General features: G+C 45.1%; 1 protein-coding gene across 1 annotated transcript in view; it reads left to right on the forward strand.

Moving 5' to 3' along the window:
• Positions 1 to 19,654, forward strand: part of SEMA3G (semaphorin 3G) — a 193,569-nt gene that overhangs the window by 151,700 nt on the left and 22,215 nt on the right. The window contains exons 3-5 of the mRNA XM_085625183.1: positions 1,462 to 1,524; positions 5,137 to 5,256; positions 19,628 to 19,654. The exon at positions 19,628 to 19,654 is cut by the window's right edge and continues 16 nt beyond it. Of these exons, the coding sequence (XP_085481309.1) occupies positions 1,462 to 1,524; positions 5,137 to 5,256; positions 19,628 to 19,654 (210 nt within the window). The remainder of the gene's footprint in view (positions 1 to 1,461; positions 1,525 to 5,136; positions 5,257 to 19,627) is intronic.

Below are 19,654 nucleotides of genomic sequence, written 5' to 3' on the forward strand. Positions count from 1 at the left end.
ACCCAGCGCATGCGCTGGTCTGGCGAGACTTATTGAGAGGGCTCCAAAATGTGCTACCAGGCCAGCCTAGAGCTACAGTGCATGTGTGCGGGCGTGCGCGCCACGCTTTACCGCGATTACTTCCACGGCCGTTTTGCATAGCCAATAGGTCTCGCTTTTGGGACCTTATAAGTATTTAGTTATGCAACTGTTGCATGGCTAAACACTTATAAGGTCCCAAAGGCGAGACCTATTGGCTATGCCAATGCTTGTTAAGTTCTGCATACCGGCCTCTTGGAATACTGCCTTTATAGAGTTCATCCCCGTTCCTCCTTTTAAATGATGCGTGGACAGTCCTTTTCACTGCCTGTGCTTTTAGACTTTCTTTCAAATAGTATTAAGAAGGAATTAAAAATCTACTGTTCTCTAGCTCAGGGGGCACGTTTTAGTTATGCTTTGTGCTGGGAGGCTGCATTTAGTCTACTTTCTGCCGGGCAGATTAGTGATCTACTATGTAAGTTTCCAAAGTGTATATAGGGAGATTCTATGTCACCACCTAATTTGTCTATTTGAGACTTGCCTTGTAACCATGGGGATACATTTGCATAAAATTCACCATGGATCTCTAGACAGATTCCTTCACAGTGTTCATGATGGAGGTCATAGACACTGTTATCCTCCTGTGACAGAAAGAAATCCGACTACTATTTAAGAATGCAGTGCTATAATGTGCCTATTAGTGTCAAAGCGCCTTCGGTAAAGAAATACACTTTTATAAAATTTGAAGAGTCTTTATCATATTTTCATCAAATAGCATGGAAGCCCATCCTTGGGTGTGTGTGGCCGTTACCAGTGTCACGTGAAGTAACAGTAGATTTTGAAGGACGTAGTATAATTTGCTGCATGGCTAAATACTTATAAGGTCCCAAAGGCGAGACCTATTGGCTAGGCCAATGCTTGTTGTTCTTTAGTTCTGGCTTAGTGACAGCTTTAGCTGTTTTGCCAGACTTTTGATTTTAAAAAAAAAAACCTGTAAAAAAAACATACATACATGAACGGGGACAAGCTTTGCTCAGCCCCCTTCACCTATTGATCTGTTAATGTGTCATTCACCTTTTTACACCGCCATCATAGCATAAGCACGTGGTAATGGGCCAGCCCATTTTATCCATTGGCTGTCATGCACTGTGAGTGACAGAATTTTTCCTGATCACATATGCAAAGTCACCTCAATACTAGTCGACTTCAGTACCGGGACGGGTTTGCTTGGTCTGCTGGGCCACTTCTTTATTTTTACACTTTTAATTTTTATATCCAAATGCTTTTTGCTTATTTCATATGGTTGCACAACAAAGAAATAAAAAAGCATATAAAATTTGCTAAGTTCGAAATATTGCTTGTCCAATGCTTGTTTTTTATGCTTGCCTTATTTATGAAGGCTTGGATTGCTGATGCTTTGCTGTCTGTGTCTCTCACTTTTAGATTCATTGGCCACCGGCAGACGGTCAACGAGAGGAGTGTATCATGAAAGGGAAAGACCCTATGGTAAGTGAGACCTCCCTTCCCTACACCAATATTTTCAACCCCCACACTCAGGATGAACAATGTAACCATACCCACAAACTGAGCAGACTACATCCATATATTGCCTTTGTAGTTAGCATTTATATGCAACAAACGCAATGGCATGAACCACTTTCTGGGGCGCTCACTACGAGTGATGCTATTCCACCTGGAGTGTTAACTGTGGGTGAAATAACGCAAGTCAAAAAATCTTTGTATACTTCCATGCAAAATTGCTAATGTGTCATGGCCCAAAATTATCAGGTGTGAAAACTGGATACCTGAAAATTCCAAGCTCGGAGAGAGCAGACCTCAGAACATTGCAGCAGGAAAGAGACTGAGGGTAGCAGCACTGCCTAGCCCCCCTCCACACACTACTGCAGTTGTGGGAGCAGTCATTGCTCCCTTTGGACAGGCAAAAGCATGCCTTGAACCAATGCCTTAAATCAATGTCTTGAAAGCACTTTGGCCCTGATTACGAGTTGGGTGGTAAATTCAGACCTGTGCATAAACCCATGATTATACACAGGTTGAAAATACGAGTTGCTATTTAATGCATCCTATATTTATCAGATGAGTTAAATACCTCAATCTATGTTAACCCCTTCCATGCTCATGACGAGCCCAGCTCGTCATGAGTCACAGTGGAGCTGTGCTCATGACGAGCTGGGCTCGTCATAACGGCCACGGCCCGAACACGCGCTATTGATTTCCCGCCTGTGCGGGAGAATTAATCAGTGGGTGGGGTCGTGACGAGCCCAGCTCGTCATGAGCACAGCTCCACTGTGACTTATGACAAGTTGGGCTCATCACGAGCACCGCGGTGCCGCGGACCACACCCTTCCCCCGCGCCGTGGGGGAATTACCCCCGCGGCGAAGGGGTTACATTTCGTCAGGTAAAACCTGACAAAATATAACAGCGGAACATTATATGGTGATTAATGTATCATGCGGATTTTGGTGCGTTAAACACGTTATTTCCCAGAAACATGTAACAGGTGCTATTTATCGCACCCGATAAATAACAAATTCTGTGGTATCGTTATTCACCAGCTCCGATAAATAGCACCTATACTTGTAATCAAGTCCAAGTGTCTGCTTAAAGTAGGCGGTATATGTGTGCTTCCTTTTTTGATGAAATGGTGAAAAACTGCACATTAAAACACCCGACGAATCTGAGTGCGAGCATTTATTGCGTATATCAGAGAAAAAACTCAGAATGAGCAGAGTTTGTAGTGGAGATACCCACCAATACATTTAATTCAGGCCACTTTCTCCCCTGAAAAGTCTGGCCAACTTGTAAAATGGTCCTCGGTGACAAGCGGCACCCTGCAAATGGTTAAAAATAAATACACAGATTGATAAGGTTTGCAAACTATTTATGGAGCCCCCTCCTCTGTTAAGGGGGGAACTTACATGTGCATTACAAATTGGTGTTCAAAATGATAGTCACGGTTTGGCCGACCGTACACATATGTTATATGTTATGTTATGTTATAATAGACTTATAGCGCGCACTAATAATCGAGAGTGTCCTGGCGCGGAAGATGAAGGCGAACTCCGTGGGAAGGCCATTAGAGCGGATCTGAAAATAGAAAAGTTTTCAGTTGTTTTTTGAAAAGCCTAAGATCTTGAATGACTCGAAGCTTCAGAGGCAAAGCGTTCCAAGCGATGGCTGTTTTAACTGAAAGAGACTGGCCACCTAATCGAGCCCTGCGAAAGCGCGGGATCGACAGCCTCCGCAGGGAGGCGGACCGCAGCACTCTGTTCGGGACATATAAGGCAAACATAGACTCCTCCAATAACAGTCACCTGTTCAATTAACTTCCTATTTGATTTCTTCAAAGTTCTGGGCATAAAAACAATGAAATACAAAATACATTGGCTTTCCAAGCCTTCAATTGCCCCTTGGTTACATAGCCCGCTGAAACTCTCCGACCATGTTCTATACGAGTACTGTATTTTTGATCTTGTGCAATACGACTGTTGTAAAGCGCTCCAATACCCTCGGGTCTGGCCAGCGCTATATATAACATCAGAATAAATAAATAAATAAATACATAAAATTGTTCAGAAGTAACAGTAAACGTAATTTCCTTTCCATCCTCTTCTGGAAACCCATCTCAGCATAAATGTGAATGAGGGGAATGTAGTTTCAAGAATGTGAGCAGGACGGTGGCAGGTGAAGTGTTACATTTATCAGCCTGGCTGGACCAGTTACAGGAAGCTGGCCATGCAGTATGCAAAGAAACCTTGCGACATACCACAGTGTACCCGTTTTGGTTGTGTGTGACACAAGATCTTCTACAGCCACTGCCTTTGGCCTACCACTTGCATGAGTGTACCTGTCTGTGTGTACATGTGTTTGATGCTTTGTGTTGCCCATGCCTCTACTGTGCCCTCTTTTTGTGTGAGGAAGGCATGCACCATCACTAGCAGTGATGTTCAGTGTGTGTGTGTGTCACTTGCAGTGTAGATGCCCTTGTTATTTGTGCTCTGCTGTTGTCTCTAGTGTAAACAACATGGCTGAGGAAAGCTTAAACATTGTTTAATATCTATTGTGTACCTAAGTGTGTGATGGTAGATGAATCACACACAAAAGTGCTTTCCTGTGTAAAGCTATTCTGTGTAAATCACGTGCATTGAAGCCAGTAAACCAGCAATACAGTGGCTTGGAAGTGCACCGGGCAGCTCTCCAGGGCCAATACAGGAAATGTGAACCCTAAACAATGGAAAGACCTTTTTTCCTGCATTGTGCTGCGGCTGTGTGACGTCACCCTGCCTCAGAGACAGGTCTCACACTATCCCAATTCCCAGCTGGAAGGCAAGGACTGGAACATACCTCTCTACAAATGAGTCAGAACTATGGAAATAGACGCTACTATCAGAGTAGCGTGAGCAGCTCAGGGGCGCATCAACTTCCTGCTTTTGTCCCGGAGGTTAGAGATAAATGACGGACAGACGAGTCTGATTCTTGGGAAGTTTACTCACCGTGAGTCACACAACATGGCTGGACCTGGAGTCTTCAGGGGTTAAGGAGTCATCACAAACCTTTCACTGTTCAGCTTGCACAAATTGATCAATACTGACACCAGACGGTCTTAATATACATATCTCTGCTACTTGCGCTTGACTTTGCCAGACAAGGAAACTGGTATATAAAGAGGTTTACATAGGAACACAAAATTGAAGAACGTACCCTCCTAGTTTTAGCCGTGTGCAAACTTTCCTTAACTGGGTATAACCTTGTGCAATTTCAAAATATTTGCATTACGCTTGTTACATGAACTCCCCCAAATTACGCTATTACGTCATGTCATATAATTATACACATGTCGCACACCCCTAGATCCATACTTGACAGCTTAGCTACAGGTCATATTTTCCTTAATGTATTACAAAAAGCGACAAAGAGTGAAACAATAATCTTCTGATACATTAAAAATTCTTAACTAGAAAAATCATTATTTTACAACAGTGTAGGGAGCCTGAAACAGAAAAGCATTATGAGACTAATAGCTTCATCAGTTGAGGACTTAAACCATATAAATGTCTATAACAATTAACCATGTCTTTTGCCGTGTCTTCTCACAGACGGAGTGTGCCAACTATATCCGCTTGCTGCACCCCTTCAACCGGACACATCTGCTGGCTTGCGGCACTGGTGCCTTCCACCCAGTCTGCGCCTTCGTCTACGTGGGGCATCGAGGAGAGGTAGGCAATAGCATACAGAGAGATGCAAATGCATAGAGAGTTTACAAGCCTGCATTGATTGGTGCATCTGAGATGATGGAAGGAGCATGAGGTTGTAGATGAGTTACCTGAGGTAGTGGGAAAAGGTGTGGAAAGGTGCGAGGAAAGAAATGTGAAGTAAAGGAAACAGGCATATGGCTCTTGTAAGAATATTGATACAAAGAAGTCATGCAACAAGAAAAGTACTTTCTAATTCAATTATTTGTAATGAAAGAACTGCTCATAGATCCGCATAAATATGAATAGAGAGGAATGTGCATGTATTTGTATTTCTATAGCGCTTACTACCCCTGACAAGGCGTTGAAACACTTTTTGGTGGCCTACATTGTGTAGTAACTTGAATGTGTGTGTGAGGAGTTTGTATATGGGGAGCCAGTTGAGCTCCCCGAAGTGTGGTGTGATGTGAGTTGTGTGTGTGTGTGTGTGGAAGGTTGATCATGAGTTTGGTTGCCCAGTTCTGGATGGTTTGTAGTCTTTTAGTGAGTGCTTGGTGATCCCGGCATAGATAGTATTAGTGAGACCTGCCAGCTTTAGGGTGGTCTTCCCTTCAACGTTTTGCCTTCTCCTCCATTTTTGCTGCCTTCATTTTTGCTGGCCTTAGGACTCTGCACACTTTACCATTGTTAACCAGTGCTAAAGTACACATGCTCACTCCTTAAGACATGCTAACATTGGCTTATCCCCAACCGGCATATTTAATTTACTTGTAAGTCCCTAGTAAAGTGGCACTGCATGTGCACAGGGCCAGTATATTCAATGCTACTAGTGGGCCTGCAGCACTGATTGTGCTACCCACTTAAGTAGCCCTTTAAAGATGTCTCAACCCTGTCATTGCAGCTGGTGTGTGTAGTTCTAACCTGTCATTTCAACCTGTCAAAATAAACCTTTTACCAGGCACATACCTTCCTTTTTAATACATATCAGTCAATCAGTCATCCCTAAGGTATGTCCTGGTCAGCCTAGAGGGCAGGATGCAATGTATTTAAAACGTAGGGCATGCACTTTTAAGTTTTACATGTCTTGGTAGTGAAAAACAATTACATTAGTTTTTCACTACAGCAAGACCTACCTCTCCCAAAGAATAATATTGAAGCTACCTTATTTCATTTTATAAGTGTAATTTCCAAATGGATTCATGCTTGGTATCTCTGGAATCCATAATTTAATATCATAACTTACGGCGAATTTGGATTTTAAATCACAGTTTTGAAAAGGCCACTTTTAGATAGTTATTCTGAAAAAATTGGGCAACCCAATATGACCGTGTGGGATGGAGTACTGAAGATTATCAGGTAAAAGGTGCCAACAAGTGGTTTTACTTCATAAACAATAATGCTTTTAGGAATACTTAGGATGCTCTACAGTAGCATCATAAAATTAATTTTCAAAGACATGTTTTAAATTACCACAAAGAAAAAATCAAAAGAACAGGGTGCATTTCTTATTTGTATCTTTATAGTGTATTATATATATTTATAAGAGTACAGAAGTTTCTTCAAGAACATTGATAACCAAAGTTTCACCTTTATATATAACATATTCTGCTTGTCAACAATGGAACACACCCATTTCTCTAAGATATCAAGAAAACTGGCTTATACATCGTGCCTAGATTTCCTCAAATCACAATTATTGGACAACAGTTACACAGAAAATGGGTTGATGTGTCGACGTTTCGGTCTTTCTTATAATTAGAGGAATAAGACCATCTTCAGGACAAAACAATCTTTTGAAGATTAACGACACTTTCATGGGTAGATCCATGTGATCAAATTCATGGATATTATCAAGAAAAGATGAGTACTGTAAATACCTTTGCAGCTGCCGCGTGTGTTGACGTGTGGTCCTTCACTTCATATGTAATAATGACTAAATGTATGAGTTTGTATTACTGCCAAATGAATCAACAGCCCAGCACTGTGTCTTCTACCAGTTTTGAATGAGTGCATGGTGCATTGGGAGGAAAACCAGTAATATTACTTCCTGTGTCGATGCATGATGCAAACCTCACTGATGTAACTTCCTGGGCAGATGGGTAATGGGAAATGAAGTCCTTTTGCTTGGCTCTTTTTTTTTAAAGAAGGTTTTGCCGGAAACTAGAGCTGTGACTTGCTGTGCAGATGGATGATGGGAAATGCAGGGATGCCACTTCCTGTGCTGATGAATGACGGGAAAATCAGTGGTCAGTTCCTGTGCAAATGGGTGATGGGGTGTGTGTAGAACATAACTCAAGAAAGTGTCATGTTCAGCAGCCACATGGATGTGGAGATCAGCTATTCATGCCCACACATAAAACAACTGCACTACTTGAGGGCCCATTGAGGCACTGAAGCTGTTGGTGAATCTACAACACCCATTGACCTGCCTACCTTGGCAGGAATCCATATGTCCCTTCCTGCCACCCAAGAGGACATTAGCAGTGTTACTTCTGACTGTATGTCCTTAGGGTCCAGGTGGCTAAAGCTATGTATCCAGGGTTCAAACAACCATTTGAGCATCTCTCTGAAGCATACAGTTCTGGAGATACTGATAAAGATTTGGTGTAGGAACCTTAAGCCAGGACTTCCCCCATTTGGCAGTAGTAACTAGTGAGTCCCATGGGTGTCCTGGTTCCAAGGGTGCCACAGCCACTGAAAGACTTTGTCCTGTTGTTGATAAGATGTGGGCTCCGTAAACCGGTAAGAGAAAGGTAAATGTAAAGTCAACAGACGAAAACAAAAGAAAGGAAAAAACTTCCCTGACACAGGCCTGCCACTCTTCTTCTCCAAGTCCCCGCTGCAGCACAGGCTCCCTGCTGCAAATCCTGATGCTGTTATCATGTTTGAGAGCAGCATCAGGATTGGTCTGAGTGCTATGAACTTGCGCTCCCAGATGTAATGTTGTAAACTGTGCCGGGCATTAGGACCGGCACAGCAAGGGTAAAGGTGGGAGGAGACCTGGGAGGTGGAACAGGAGGGGCTAGGAGAGCAGTTAGAGTTAGGGAGAAGAAGCAGGCAGACAGATATACAATAAAGCTGCCATTAGAATACTTACCGTGAGTTGGTGTCGTCTGTTGCAGTACCATGACACTACATCTGGCGACGAAGGTGGTCATGGACCCTTGCTGCATGCCTGCTGTCGCAGTGGTGTCCCGTCAAACACCCCGCTGCTTTGGAGCTGCTGTAGTGCGACCCGGGAGCCCACCCCAGTCGCGTGCTCCTCCAGTTGTGTCCGCCCTGCTGTGGTGCCTTGTCGCGCGCTCCGCTGCTTTGGAGCCGCCGTGCTGTGTTGCGACCGGGAGCCCACCCCGATCGCGTGTGCCTCTTGCCGCATCTCCCTATAGATGCGACCCGGGAGCCCACCCCGGTCGCGCAGGATACCGGCTCAGAAGTGCCCGACCTGCCGTGCTGCACGCGAGTGCCTACTGGAGGCGTACTCCTGCCTGTTCTGGACCCGGTAGGTCCTCAACACCTGCCTCGGTGCTTCCGTCTTGCCTGCTGAGCAGCTAATCCCTGCTTCGGCCTGCACTCTCACGGGAGCGAGATACACCCGGCAACCATTTTGAAGTCAGGCACCTGGTCCAATCCCCTGTTGGCATTCCACGGTGGCCATTTTGAAGTCAGGTAATCACCTGGAAACACACTGACCCTGAAAAAAGTCAGTATTAAATGCTTTATTGAACAGAATGCAAAGAAAACACACGGTGGAGTGGATTATTTGTTCTCCTGTCACACATGCATGAAGACTGCTAAGGCTGATAATAGTGTATGGATTTTGTACGCTAGCTGTTGCACCCACTGTACTTCTGGGTCCCTTGCTTTTCAGCCTGCACCGTGCTGCAAGTGCTGGCGTCATCCATTTTACTGCATTTGCGCCAGGTAACAGGTACTCTGCGGCTTCCTGTGTTGGACACCTCTCTGTCAATCCTCTGCATAACGTCACACCATGTCCGGGTCCCCTACGTCGAGACAGCGTTATGTCACCCCTAGCACCAGCGCCAGGCCGGGGTCCCCTACATCGATGTCTCAGACAGAAGGTCACAGACTTGCCATGTTGGGAGTGCCTTTTCTGCGCCCGCCTGAACTCCTGGTTCTTATGTCTGAGGGAGGAATGGGCCTTCACTGGCAGGAATGGCTAGAAGATTTTGAGGACTTAATGAAAGGATCACATGTGACTAATGAAGATCAGCAACTCATTGCATTACGCAATCTAATTGGGAAAGATGTTGGACAGATTATAAAAGAACTTCCGGCTGATGCTGCGTCGTCTAACGCAGATGTGCATGACACCCTAAACAGAAAGTTTCTTCACAAAAGAAACATTGATTATGAATGGTACACTTTCAATCTGGCCTCAAAAGAAAAAGATGAGCCTATGGGAACATTCATCACGCGGCTCTGACGCTTAGCCCGCTATTGTGAGTTTGACTCTTTCACAGACGCTCTTCGCTTGCGAATCATCGAAGGATGTCAGTCTGAGTCATTACAAAGATGCCTTCTGAAGAAAAGTTATTCTCTTGATGAGATAGAAGAAATGACTCGAGTACATGATCGAGCTGAAGAACATGCAAAACATATGGAAGAAGTGAAAAACGAGAATAAGCATTTCGGCTCCAATCTCGTAACACAGACAGGTCTTCCTCTGCAAAGCACAGGTCTTCCCCTACAAAGCAACGATCCTCGAGATCCAAAGTTAATTCTCACCAGACAAGTCGTCGTCGCAGTCTCAGTCAGACTGACAAAAGACAAGAGCGCCAACCGACATGCTATCGCTGTGGATATGACTTCCCTCACACTGAGACTTGCCCTGCATTAGGCCAAAGATGTAGGAAATGTGGAAGGGACAATCACTTTGAGAATGTCTGCAGAGCACCTTGCAAAGACACTTACAGACAATCAAGACAACCCAACACTCGCCATCATGCCAAGGCAGTGTAGGACCGCAGAGATCCATCCACTGGTTCATCACGATCCAGCCTCTGCTCTCATGTCACATACAAATAGCGCCGATCACAATCCCGAGAGTCGAGGTCGCCGTCACCAATATCGCAAGACAGTGATTAATATGTTTGCATGGTCGCGGATCCTGACAGGCTGAAGAAATATCCGCTCCTCCATCTTCAAATGGACACACACATGGCCAAGTTTGTATTAGACCGTGGGGCATCCCTCAACTACATTTCAGTTGCAGAATACAACAAAATGAATCCACAACCGCGTCTTCACAAAGCTAACATAGGAGAATATACTTGGATGCCAAAGGAACCTCTCCCTTGTCTAGGATAATTTCAGACAGATCTCACATACAAGGACAGGACCATTCCAGCTCGCATTCATGTAATTGATGGTCTGGAAGTGGATTGTCTTCTTAGCTTGCCCACAGCGGAACGACTTCAATTAGTGGAAATACTGTACTGAGTTGATGACGAACCTGACATAGTTCACAAATTTCCAAAGTTATTCACCGGGCTCGGGAAAACGGCTCATTGTCAAGTTCGATTGCACATAAATGAACGTGTGACACCCGTAGCACAACATCACAGGAAAATTCTATTCCATCTTCAACAGTCCGTAGAGGAGGAACTGCAGGATCTTCTCCGGCTGATATCATCGAGTGAACATCAGGGCCCACTCGGTGGGTCTCTCCAGTGGTCGTAGTACTGAAAAAGGGCTCACCTGACAAAGTGCGTCTCTGCGTTGATATGAGAGCACCCAATACTGCCATTGAAAGGGAGAGACACCCGGGACCTCACACCAGCAATATGATTGCGTCACTTAATGGGGCGCAAATCTTCTCCAAACTAGATCTCATAAGGGCTATCACCAACTTGAACTTCACGAAAAATCGAGATATATCACCTCATTCTCGACCCACCAAGGCCTGTTCAGATACAAACGACTCAGCTTTGGGATCTCCTCTGCCGCTGAGATTTTTCAAGAGGCAATCAGGAGAGTAATCCACCACATTCCCAACACTCTAAATTACAGTGATGACATTCTCGTCTATGGAGCAACGATACAAGAACACGACAAGGCGCTAGACCGGGTTTGTCATGCTCTGTTGGATGCTAACCTCACATTCAATAAAGACAAGTGCGAATTCCACAAATCCACATTAAAGTTCTTTGGACATATTTTCTCAGGCGCAGACATGAGACCTGATCCTGAAAACATCGCTGAGTTCAACGATACTCCTCGGCCTCGAGACGCTGGGGATGTGCGTTCATTTTTAGGCATGGCAAGCTACTGTGCACGTTGTATCAAGGATTATGCCACTCTCAGCTAACCTCTGAGAAAACTGACCAAACAATGCCATCCATTTCAATGGACCATGAGATGTGACCAAGCATTTCATGCGATCAAAGCTTCAGTTGAGTCTGCTAACAACCTTGCGTATTTCAACCCTCGGCAGAAAACTGAAATCACTGTGGATGCGAGTCCCGTCGGACTGGGAGCTATATTGGCTCAGTATGACAGAGAGGGTGATCAACGATACATCGTAGCATATGCCAGCAGGAGCCTAACAGACACAGAGAGAGCATACTCCCAGCCCGAGAAGGAAAGCCTGGCGGTAGTGTGGGCCTGTGAACATTTCCACATTTTTATCTATGGTAAACACTTTACGCTCATCACAGACCATCAGGCCCTCCTAACTATTTTTGGAAAACCCTGAGCCAAAATGCCACCCAGAATAGAGCACTGGGGCATCTGTCTTCCAGAATATACCTATACCATCATCCACAAACCTGGGAAAGCTGCAAACCCAGCTGAGTATATCTCAAGACATCCAAAATCCACTTCCAAATCAAACCCGTCTTTAGTGGAGGAATATACATCCATTTGCAGTGGCTCACGCCAAACCACCGGCCGACCCTCTGGAGGCCATCCTTGAAGCCACCAAGGAGGATGCCACCTTACAAAATGTGAAACACTGCATCCAGACAAACAGCTGGAGACATCTGGAAGAGCTCGGACAGAGCAAACAAATTGACAGTCAAGAATTTACCTCCTTTAGACATGTGAAGAATGAATAGTCCATTACTTCAGATGGTCTTTTGCTACGAGACAAATGAATCATCATTCCGAAATCACTGCGTCAAGGAGTCATCGACTTGGCGCATGAAGGGCACAGAGGTATCGTAGCCACGAAAAGAGCACTGCGTGAGCGGGTCTGGTTCCCTACACTTGATCAGATGGTTGAACTCACACTGAAAGACTGCCCTCAGTGTCAGCTAGTGAGTCGAGAGGAGCCACCTGCACCCCTACAAATGTCAGAATTGCCGGATGGCATCTGGCAACATGTTGCAGTTGACTTCTTTGGCCCACTACAATCTGGCAAATACATCCTGGTTGTAATGGATGAATATTCACGTTTTCCGATTGTGCATCTCATATCACCAACCAAAGATGCCACCGCCGTACCCATGTTGGATGAAGTTTTTGCAGCATGGGGTACACCGAAGGTAGTGAAAACAGACAATAGCACACCATTTAATGGGCAAGACTTTGCCGCATTTGCCACTCACCTCAATTTCAGACATAGGAAGATCACTCCCCTGTGGCCACAGGCTAATGCCGTGGTTCCCAAACTGTGCGCCGCGGCACCCCGGTGCGCCGTAATTAGTTGCCAGGGGCGCCGCGGCACGATGTGGGAAATTGCAGCCGGCAGCGCTAGAAATGCCACCTGCATTATCATGGAAAATCCGCCGCAAGGCAGAGTGAGACAGGCGTACCAGGGCAATAGACAAGACAATCCCAGCACACAAGAAACCAGGCCCGGCATAGAGACAGATGCAGGTGGAGTTACACATGACACAGGGATACAGGCATGCACAAAGACTGACAGGCACGTGGAGCTACGCATGGCACAGGGATACAGGCACGGCACAGCGGGAGTGGAGGTTCTGATTGTCCTCTTCGGTCTGCCACTCGCTCATCATTAAACGCAGCAGCACCTGTGCAGGTAAGAGCGGTGGGGGTGGGGGGGTTCGACAGACAAGGACGAGTGGAAATTATTAATTTAAACAGGCTCTTGAGCTGTTTTGTGCCGACGTAATTGTGTTACTCTCATATTCAGCTCAGGCATGGAGGAAAGGGGCAGTCTTAGGGCACGAAGGGAGAAGGTATGGACAGACTAGGTAGTCTGAGAGCATGAAGGAGGCTGGGATGGACAGAAGGGGAAGTCTGAAATCACGGTGGGAGCAGGCATTGCCAGATGGGTCAATCAAGGGGCACAAATGGAGCAGTCATGGACACAAGGAGCAGACTGAGTGCGCGAAGGGAGCAGGCATGCACAGAAGGGGCAGTCTGAGGGCGCGGGGGCAGGCATGGACAGAGGGGGTAGTCAGGGGGTTTGGGGGCAGGCACGGACAGAAGGGTAGTCTGAGTGCGCGAAGGGAGCAGGCATGGAGAGAAGCGTAGTCTGAGGACACAAAGGGAGCAGCATGGATAGAAGACACAGTCAGAGGACACGAAGGGAGCAGGCATGGGAAGAAGTGACAGTCTCAAGACACGAAGGGGGACAGACCTGGGTAGAGGGGGCAGGAGAGGTCACGAAGGGAGCAAGCATGGGCAGAACGGGCACTCCTAGCGCAGGGCCAGCCACAAGGCATAACACAAGAGACAGGGGAGACATCTGCGGGCAGGGGGAGAGGGATGGCAGGGTTCTGGCAGGCAGGGGGAGTGGGTTGACAGGGGTGTATTAAATGAATTTCGGCATGCGTGTTTGCCTGTTGGGTGCATTTTTCCTCCAGTATGCAATGATAACACCGAGTGGCTCCGTCTTAACTTGGTGGAATTTAACTACAGATTAACCGAGAGTTCTACTGGGTTTGGTCTAGAGTAGATTAGAAAAATGACGATGGCCCTGTCTGTAAACGCACATTTGAAGATGTTTTTTAAACGAAATACACTTTTTTAAAAATGTCATTGTAAATGCATATTCCATATATTCAATAGAGAATATGCATTTACATTTAAATTAAAAAAAGTGTTTTTTGTTTAAAAAACATCTTCAAATGTGCGTTTACAGACAGGGCCATCGTCATTTTTCTAATCTATTCTAGACCAAACCCAGTAGAACTCTCAGATGGTCCCTGAAAGGGGAATACATTCAAATATTACTGAAACATCAGTATGGTCACTGGCTTCAATACAGCCTCTCACGCCTGAGTTCACGTCGCATTTACATTCTCGATGAGAGAAAACGTATCAGCACATAAAACAAAAGTGTGTTTTTCCCCTTTTACAACTGTTATCTTTTTATTTTGTTACAAATATGATTAAATAAATGCCTTCATTGCATGCCAATTAATTTAAGGAAGACAACAGGAAGTACTCCTGCGGTCGGGCTTACATCCCCACCCACCCGACCAACGGTAAAAAAAATGGGGGGGAGCCACGGTCGACTGCCAATTAGGTCAAGGGAGCCACGGGTCAAAAAAGTTTGGGAACCACTGGGCTAATGGGATGGTGGAAAGATTTATGGCCACTCTGAAAAAACCATTCAGCAAGCAGAACTTTCAAAGTGTGATGTTCAAGTGGCATTAAATTAGGTGTTACGTGCATATCAAACCACACCACAAATAACCACAGACCGATGTCCCGCAACCTTGATGTTGGGTCGCACGGTTTGCACAAGAATACCGGCTTGGGAAGACATAAGTAGTGCATCTCATCAAGACTCTGATCACGAAGAATTAGCAGCAAGAGACAGACTGAAAAAGGAGAAAATGAAGGAATACAAGGACAGTCTGCGGAAAGAGGCACAATCATCTATTCAGGAAGGTGACTGGGTGCTGGTATGACAAGAACAATAAAAGAAAGTAGACAGTCGATATCATGCCTGCCCACTGTTGGTGACAAAATAAAAAGGGACCATGATCACAGCTGCATCAGAGTACAAGAGAATTACAAGGAATGTGGCGCACTTCCAGAAATGCACACCCACTGTCAGAGACGTGCTTGCTGTGCCTGACAGTGCAGTGCAAGGGAACGTACCTGCGATGGAAAATGAGCACCGGCACTCCACCCATCCTGGTGAAGTGGAGCTGTTGACGCAGGAGGGAGCCCACCGGCCGCAGCGACTCCATCGAAGACCCGTTCTTCTCATTGAAGAACAGTAACTATGTTGTTTCCTTTTCTGTTGCTTATCTCTATATGAACAGACACATACCATGTGGTTCAAGTAGTTTAAGAAGGGGGAGATGTAATGTAAACTGTGCCGGGCATTAGGACCGGCACAGCAAGGGTAAAGGTAGGAGGAGACCTGGGAGACGGAACAGGAGGGGCTAGGAGAGCAGCTAGAGTTAGGGAGAAGAAGCAGGCAGACAGATATACAATAAAGCTCCCATTAGAAATCTCATCGTGAGTTGGTGTCGTCTGTTGCAGTACCACAACACTACACCAGAGAGACTTGGAGCCTGTGTTTTGATGTCTCCAAAATAGCAATACAGCTGTGTTGGAGACAACTCAGTGTGCATGCCGGTTTGGCCATCCTGAGACAGCCAGCCAAACCGACATGCACACTGATGGCAGTGCCCACCACTCCCTCTCCTGACTGTCCCCGTGATGGCCCCGCACCCAAGACTAGAACTTGAAAAATAAAACAATAATAAACCTGTTTTATTTTTCACGTTTTGAGGCTGGTAGGGAGCGGCGCTCTTGCGCAATAGAGGAGGAGCTGCCACTCCATTAGTGACTCTCTGAATATTAACTTGTGAGCAGTTTAGTCCAAACCTCTAAAATGGATCAAGATTCTCCTGTGACCATATTAACCAGACGCCTAAGAATTAGAGGCACTGTGCCACTTCACTTTGGGTGGAGACTGTTGTGTTTTGGGCACACAATTGCTGCAGCTCTAACTCAGACTCGCTGAGCCATCCTGCTTGAAGCTAGAGCTTCAGAGGGAACAGACACCGGCCCCGGATGGATTATAGCACAAGGCATCCATTGTAGCAACTCACTGGCTAGAATGAGCTTGATATCTGGTCCAGCTTCCGAGGTCACCCGAGGACAAGTTAATGAGCTGTATTAACATACATTCCTACGGGCGTGCTGAGTTCTTTGATGGGTAAAAAAAGGTTCTTTCTATCGCCTTCTGCAGGGCTTTAAGTGGGGAAAAATAAATGGGGGGTCTCGCAAAGGGGCGTGATGAGCACCGGCAGGACCCGGCCCACTTAAAGCCCTGACGTTTGTTTCTCTCCGTCTCCTTCTTTCTCGCTGTCTCTCCGTCTCGACTCCCTCCTTCTTTTCCTTGGTCTCTCTTCCTCTGACTCCTTCAGAATCTCTCCACCATTCTCTGTTCCTCTTTTTCTTTCTGTGTGTCTTCTCGCTCTCACTCAGTCTCTCTTTCCTTTGTCTATCTTTTTCTCTCTCGCGCTCTCTATCCGTTCCTCCCCTCCCATCTTCCCTTCTTTATCTTTTTCGTGCTGTTTCTTCTCTTCTCCATTCCCCCATGCAATAGGATCTCCGACCCTTCCTCGTTACTAAACTGAAAGAATTTAGAACTCATAGTGACCTTGTCTCCCTCGTGCCCTAATGCGCGTCCAGTAAATTAATTTGGTCTGTGATCTATAAAGTGGTCGTTTCTTCAAAATGCCACTCGTCGCCTGGACCTTGGACTTTCGACTCCGGGCACCATCGCGTGCACAGAGAGTTACTTGTTGTGCCCAGAGCGGCGGCAGCTCAGAAGTCACCAGACACCGGGCTTGCCATGACCGTGGACGCTGGTCAGCAGCGCGCGCAATCTGTGGGCTCATCTGTCCAGTTGTGAAAAGGGGAGACCACGAGTGACCGCTCCTGACAGGAAATGTCGTCACCATTTCATTGCCAAGAGCACAAAGAGAGAGGCGAAGAATCTTTATTACACTGCGCTTCTTCTGCCCTCCCCGATGCCTCATTGCTGCACGTTTATCTACCATTGACCTTTCACATTTAGCGACCTTTAACCTCGCTCATAAAAGCAGTGTCACGGGTCCCATTGAGCCCCTTAGTCCGAGCCACACACAGTGATGCTGGGAATAAACCCCCCTCCACCCACCACCACCTGCTGCACCGCAGCTTAAAGCCTTGAAGCCGACAGACAAATGTAGTTTTCCCGCTCAAAAACCTACGTCACTGGAATGCTCATGGTGTGCTGGAAAATTGGTCGAAAATTCGGTTGGATTATTTTGATTCAGAGAAATTCAGGTTGGCAGGTACTGGTCTCAAATTAATGCATAGGCTAAACTAAGCAATGAAAAAACGTGCTGCGCTCTACAAAGACTCTAAGTTAATAAACAATTATTTTTGATGGTGTGACCACTGCAGATTAGAGCTCGATTTGGGACTCAAGGGAGCGAGGCTTCTCAAACTCAGAGCATTAAAAACTCTTCCATAGATTTTGAGAGAATATAATTTAGATTCTCGTTTTGTGTCATGAGGCTCATAACATGTTGTATGTGCAGGAGTAAAATAATACCTTGCCACACACAATAGCAACTTAATCATTTTATCCCATTTCTGTTACTGTTATTAATTACAACATATTTATCTACACCGTTTATGCTCTCCGGTCCTGATATTCTCATGGAATTTCTGGAAAACCCAAATTGGAGAAATACATTTGGGTATTCAAAGTATCCAAAATGGCTGCCATTCACAAAGTTGATGATACCATGCAGAAGAATGACATGCATTTGAAAAAATTTCAACCAAGCACTTTTTCCCCCGTAATTAAATACATTTTGTTTGCCTTGGGTTTTCTTTCTTTAGATGTTTGGGGTTTGATTAGGTTACCCAATTGAAATTTTTCCAGCTTCGCCCAATTACTTTCTCCAATTCCCTCCTAGTGTTGTCGTGCTGCTTGATTTCATTTTCATCGTTCTCTCCTTCTCCTTCTCCCCTTTCCACAATCACTGTGCTCCTGCTCTGTGCTACCTCATTCCGTTTCCTTTACCTCTGTCATACTAAACCAGGACCGGCCTCCCAAGCGAAACTACATTTGGTTGGTACCCCCTGCTAATCGTCTTTCTTCAACCCTTCCAGGGCCGGACTGGGAACCCAAAGCAGCCCTGGCAAATTTCTTGCACCAGCTCCTGGGGAAACACAGTCTGGCCCCTGGAGTCTGGAAACATCTTTTTCTTCCAACTTCTCTGCGTAACCCATTTCCTTTTCTCCTTACCTATTTTATCCTACTTGCTCCAATCTCCATCCTCCATATATCCTCATCCTCTCTTGCTGATTTCTGTTTACGGTCAGCATAGAAATTGAAAACAGGATGCTAAACACCTAACCTCTCTGTTGTTTCCTCTCTATCCCTACTTAAAAAGTATGAAGTGACATTTTCTATTTTCTTAGGATTGTTGGAAATGTTTGTATTATGACACACACTTTTTCTCATCAAGCTGGAGGTTTTTTTTTGTGTAAATTGATTTTTCAGAAGGATTGACTTTAATCAGCCTGGCTCCAACACCCTGCTGCTCATCAGCTTTTTCTTGAAAACAGCAAAGTTAACCCAGTTTGCTCACTTTGCATATTTTGCATTTACACCACTTATTCTTAACTCCAGATCTAGGATAGTTGTGGAAAAAATAAAGTAGTTTGATCTAAAAAGCTTGTTTGCATTATGTTTGGAGTGAGAAAGCTTCAGATTATGCCTACAGAATTAGACAGAATTCTTGTTTTGGTGCAGTGCGAAGGTTTTATAATTAATCCAGCTATTGCAAAGTTTCTCTTGCAAAACCTTTTTTATTGAGAGGGGAAACTCTCACACAAAACGTGGTTTTCTGATAGTTATTTTTTCATCAAAATATGTGTAACAATGAATCATAAAAATGGTTTTTTTCTAGTTTTTCAGGCCTTTTCTCGCACTTTTAACACAAAAAAGCTTTCTGAAGTTTCTCAAAGTTTACAATAATATCCACAACATTTAACAGGGTGTGCAGTGGTAAACTCCCTCAATTTTCATACATCTATCTATAATATTGAGTGTTTGAAATTCGGGATTTGGGTAGCGGATGGAGGCAGATGTATGAATGGGTTAACCAAAATGTGGAACTTTTCCCACAAATGTAATGTATGTCAAATCCTCATATGTCAGTGGAAGTTTGTCAATGTAATTTGAGCCATTGATACCTTTTTCAATGTAACACATCAACTCACAAGTAACAGTAAATTAAGTAGTTGATTGAGCACAGAAAAATATAAAATGTGGTCACAAACCATTGATACATCTCATTGCAAATAGGAGGTGATGCCCTTTCATGATCACTCCAAGTCACGATTCAGAATGAGTAGTAAAAAACATTATTAAGAATTGCAAGTTTGCCATCATTCCTTTTCACAACTTGGAAATTGCTTTTTCCCCAAGCAGCACATGTTCAGCTTGGATCCTGGTAAT

Source organism: Triturus cristatus, chromosome 9, assembly GCF_964204655.1.
Source record: "Triturus cristatus chromosome 9, aTriCri1.1, whole genome shotgun sequence".
NCBI lineage: Eukaryota > Metazoa > Chordata > Amphibia > Caudata > Salamandridae > Triturus > Triturus cristatus.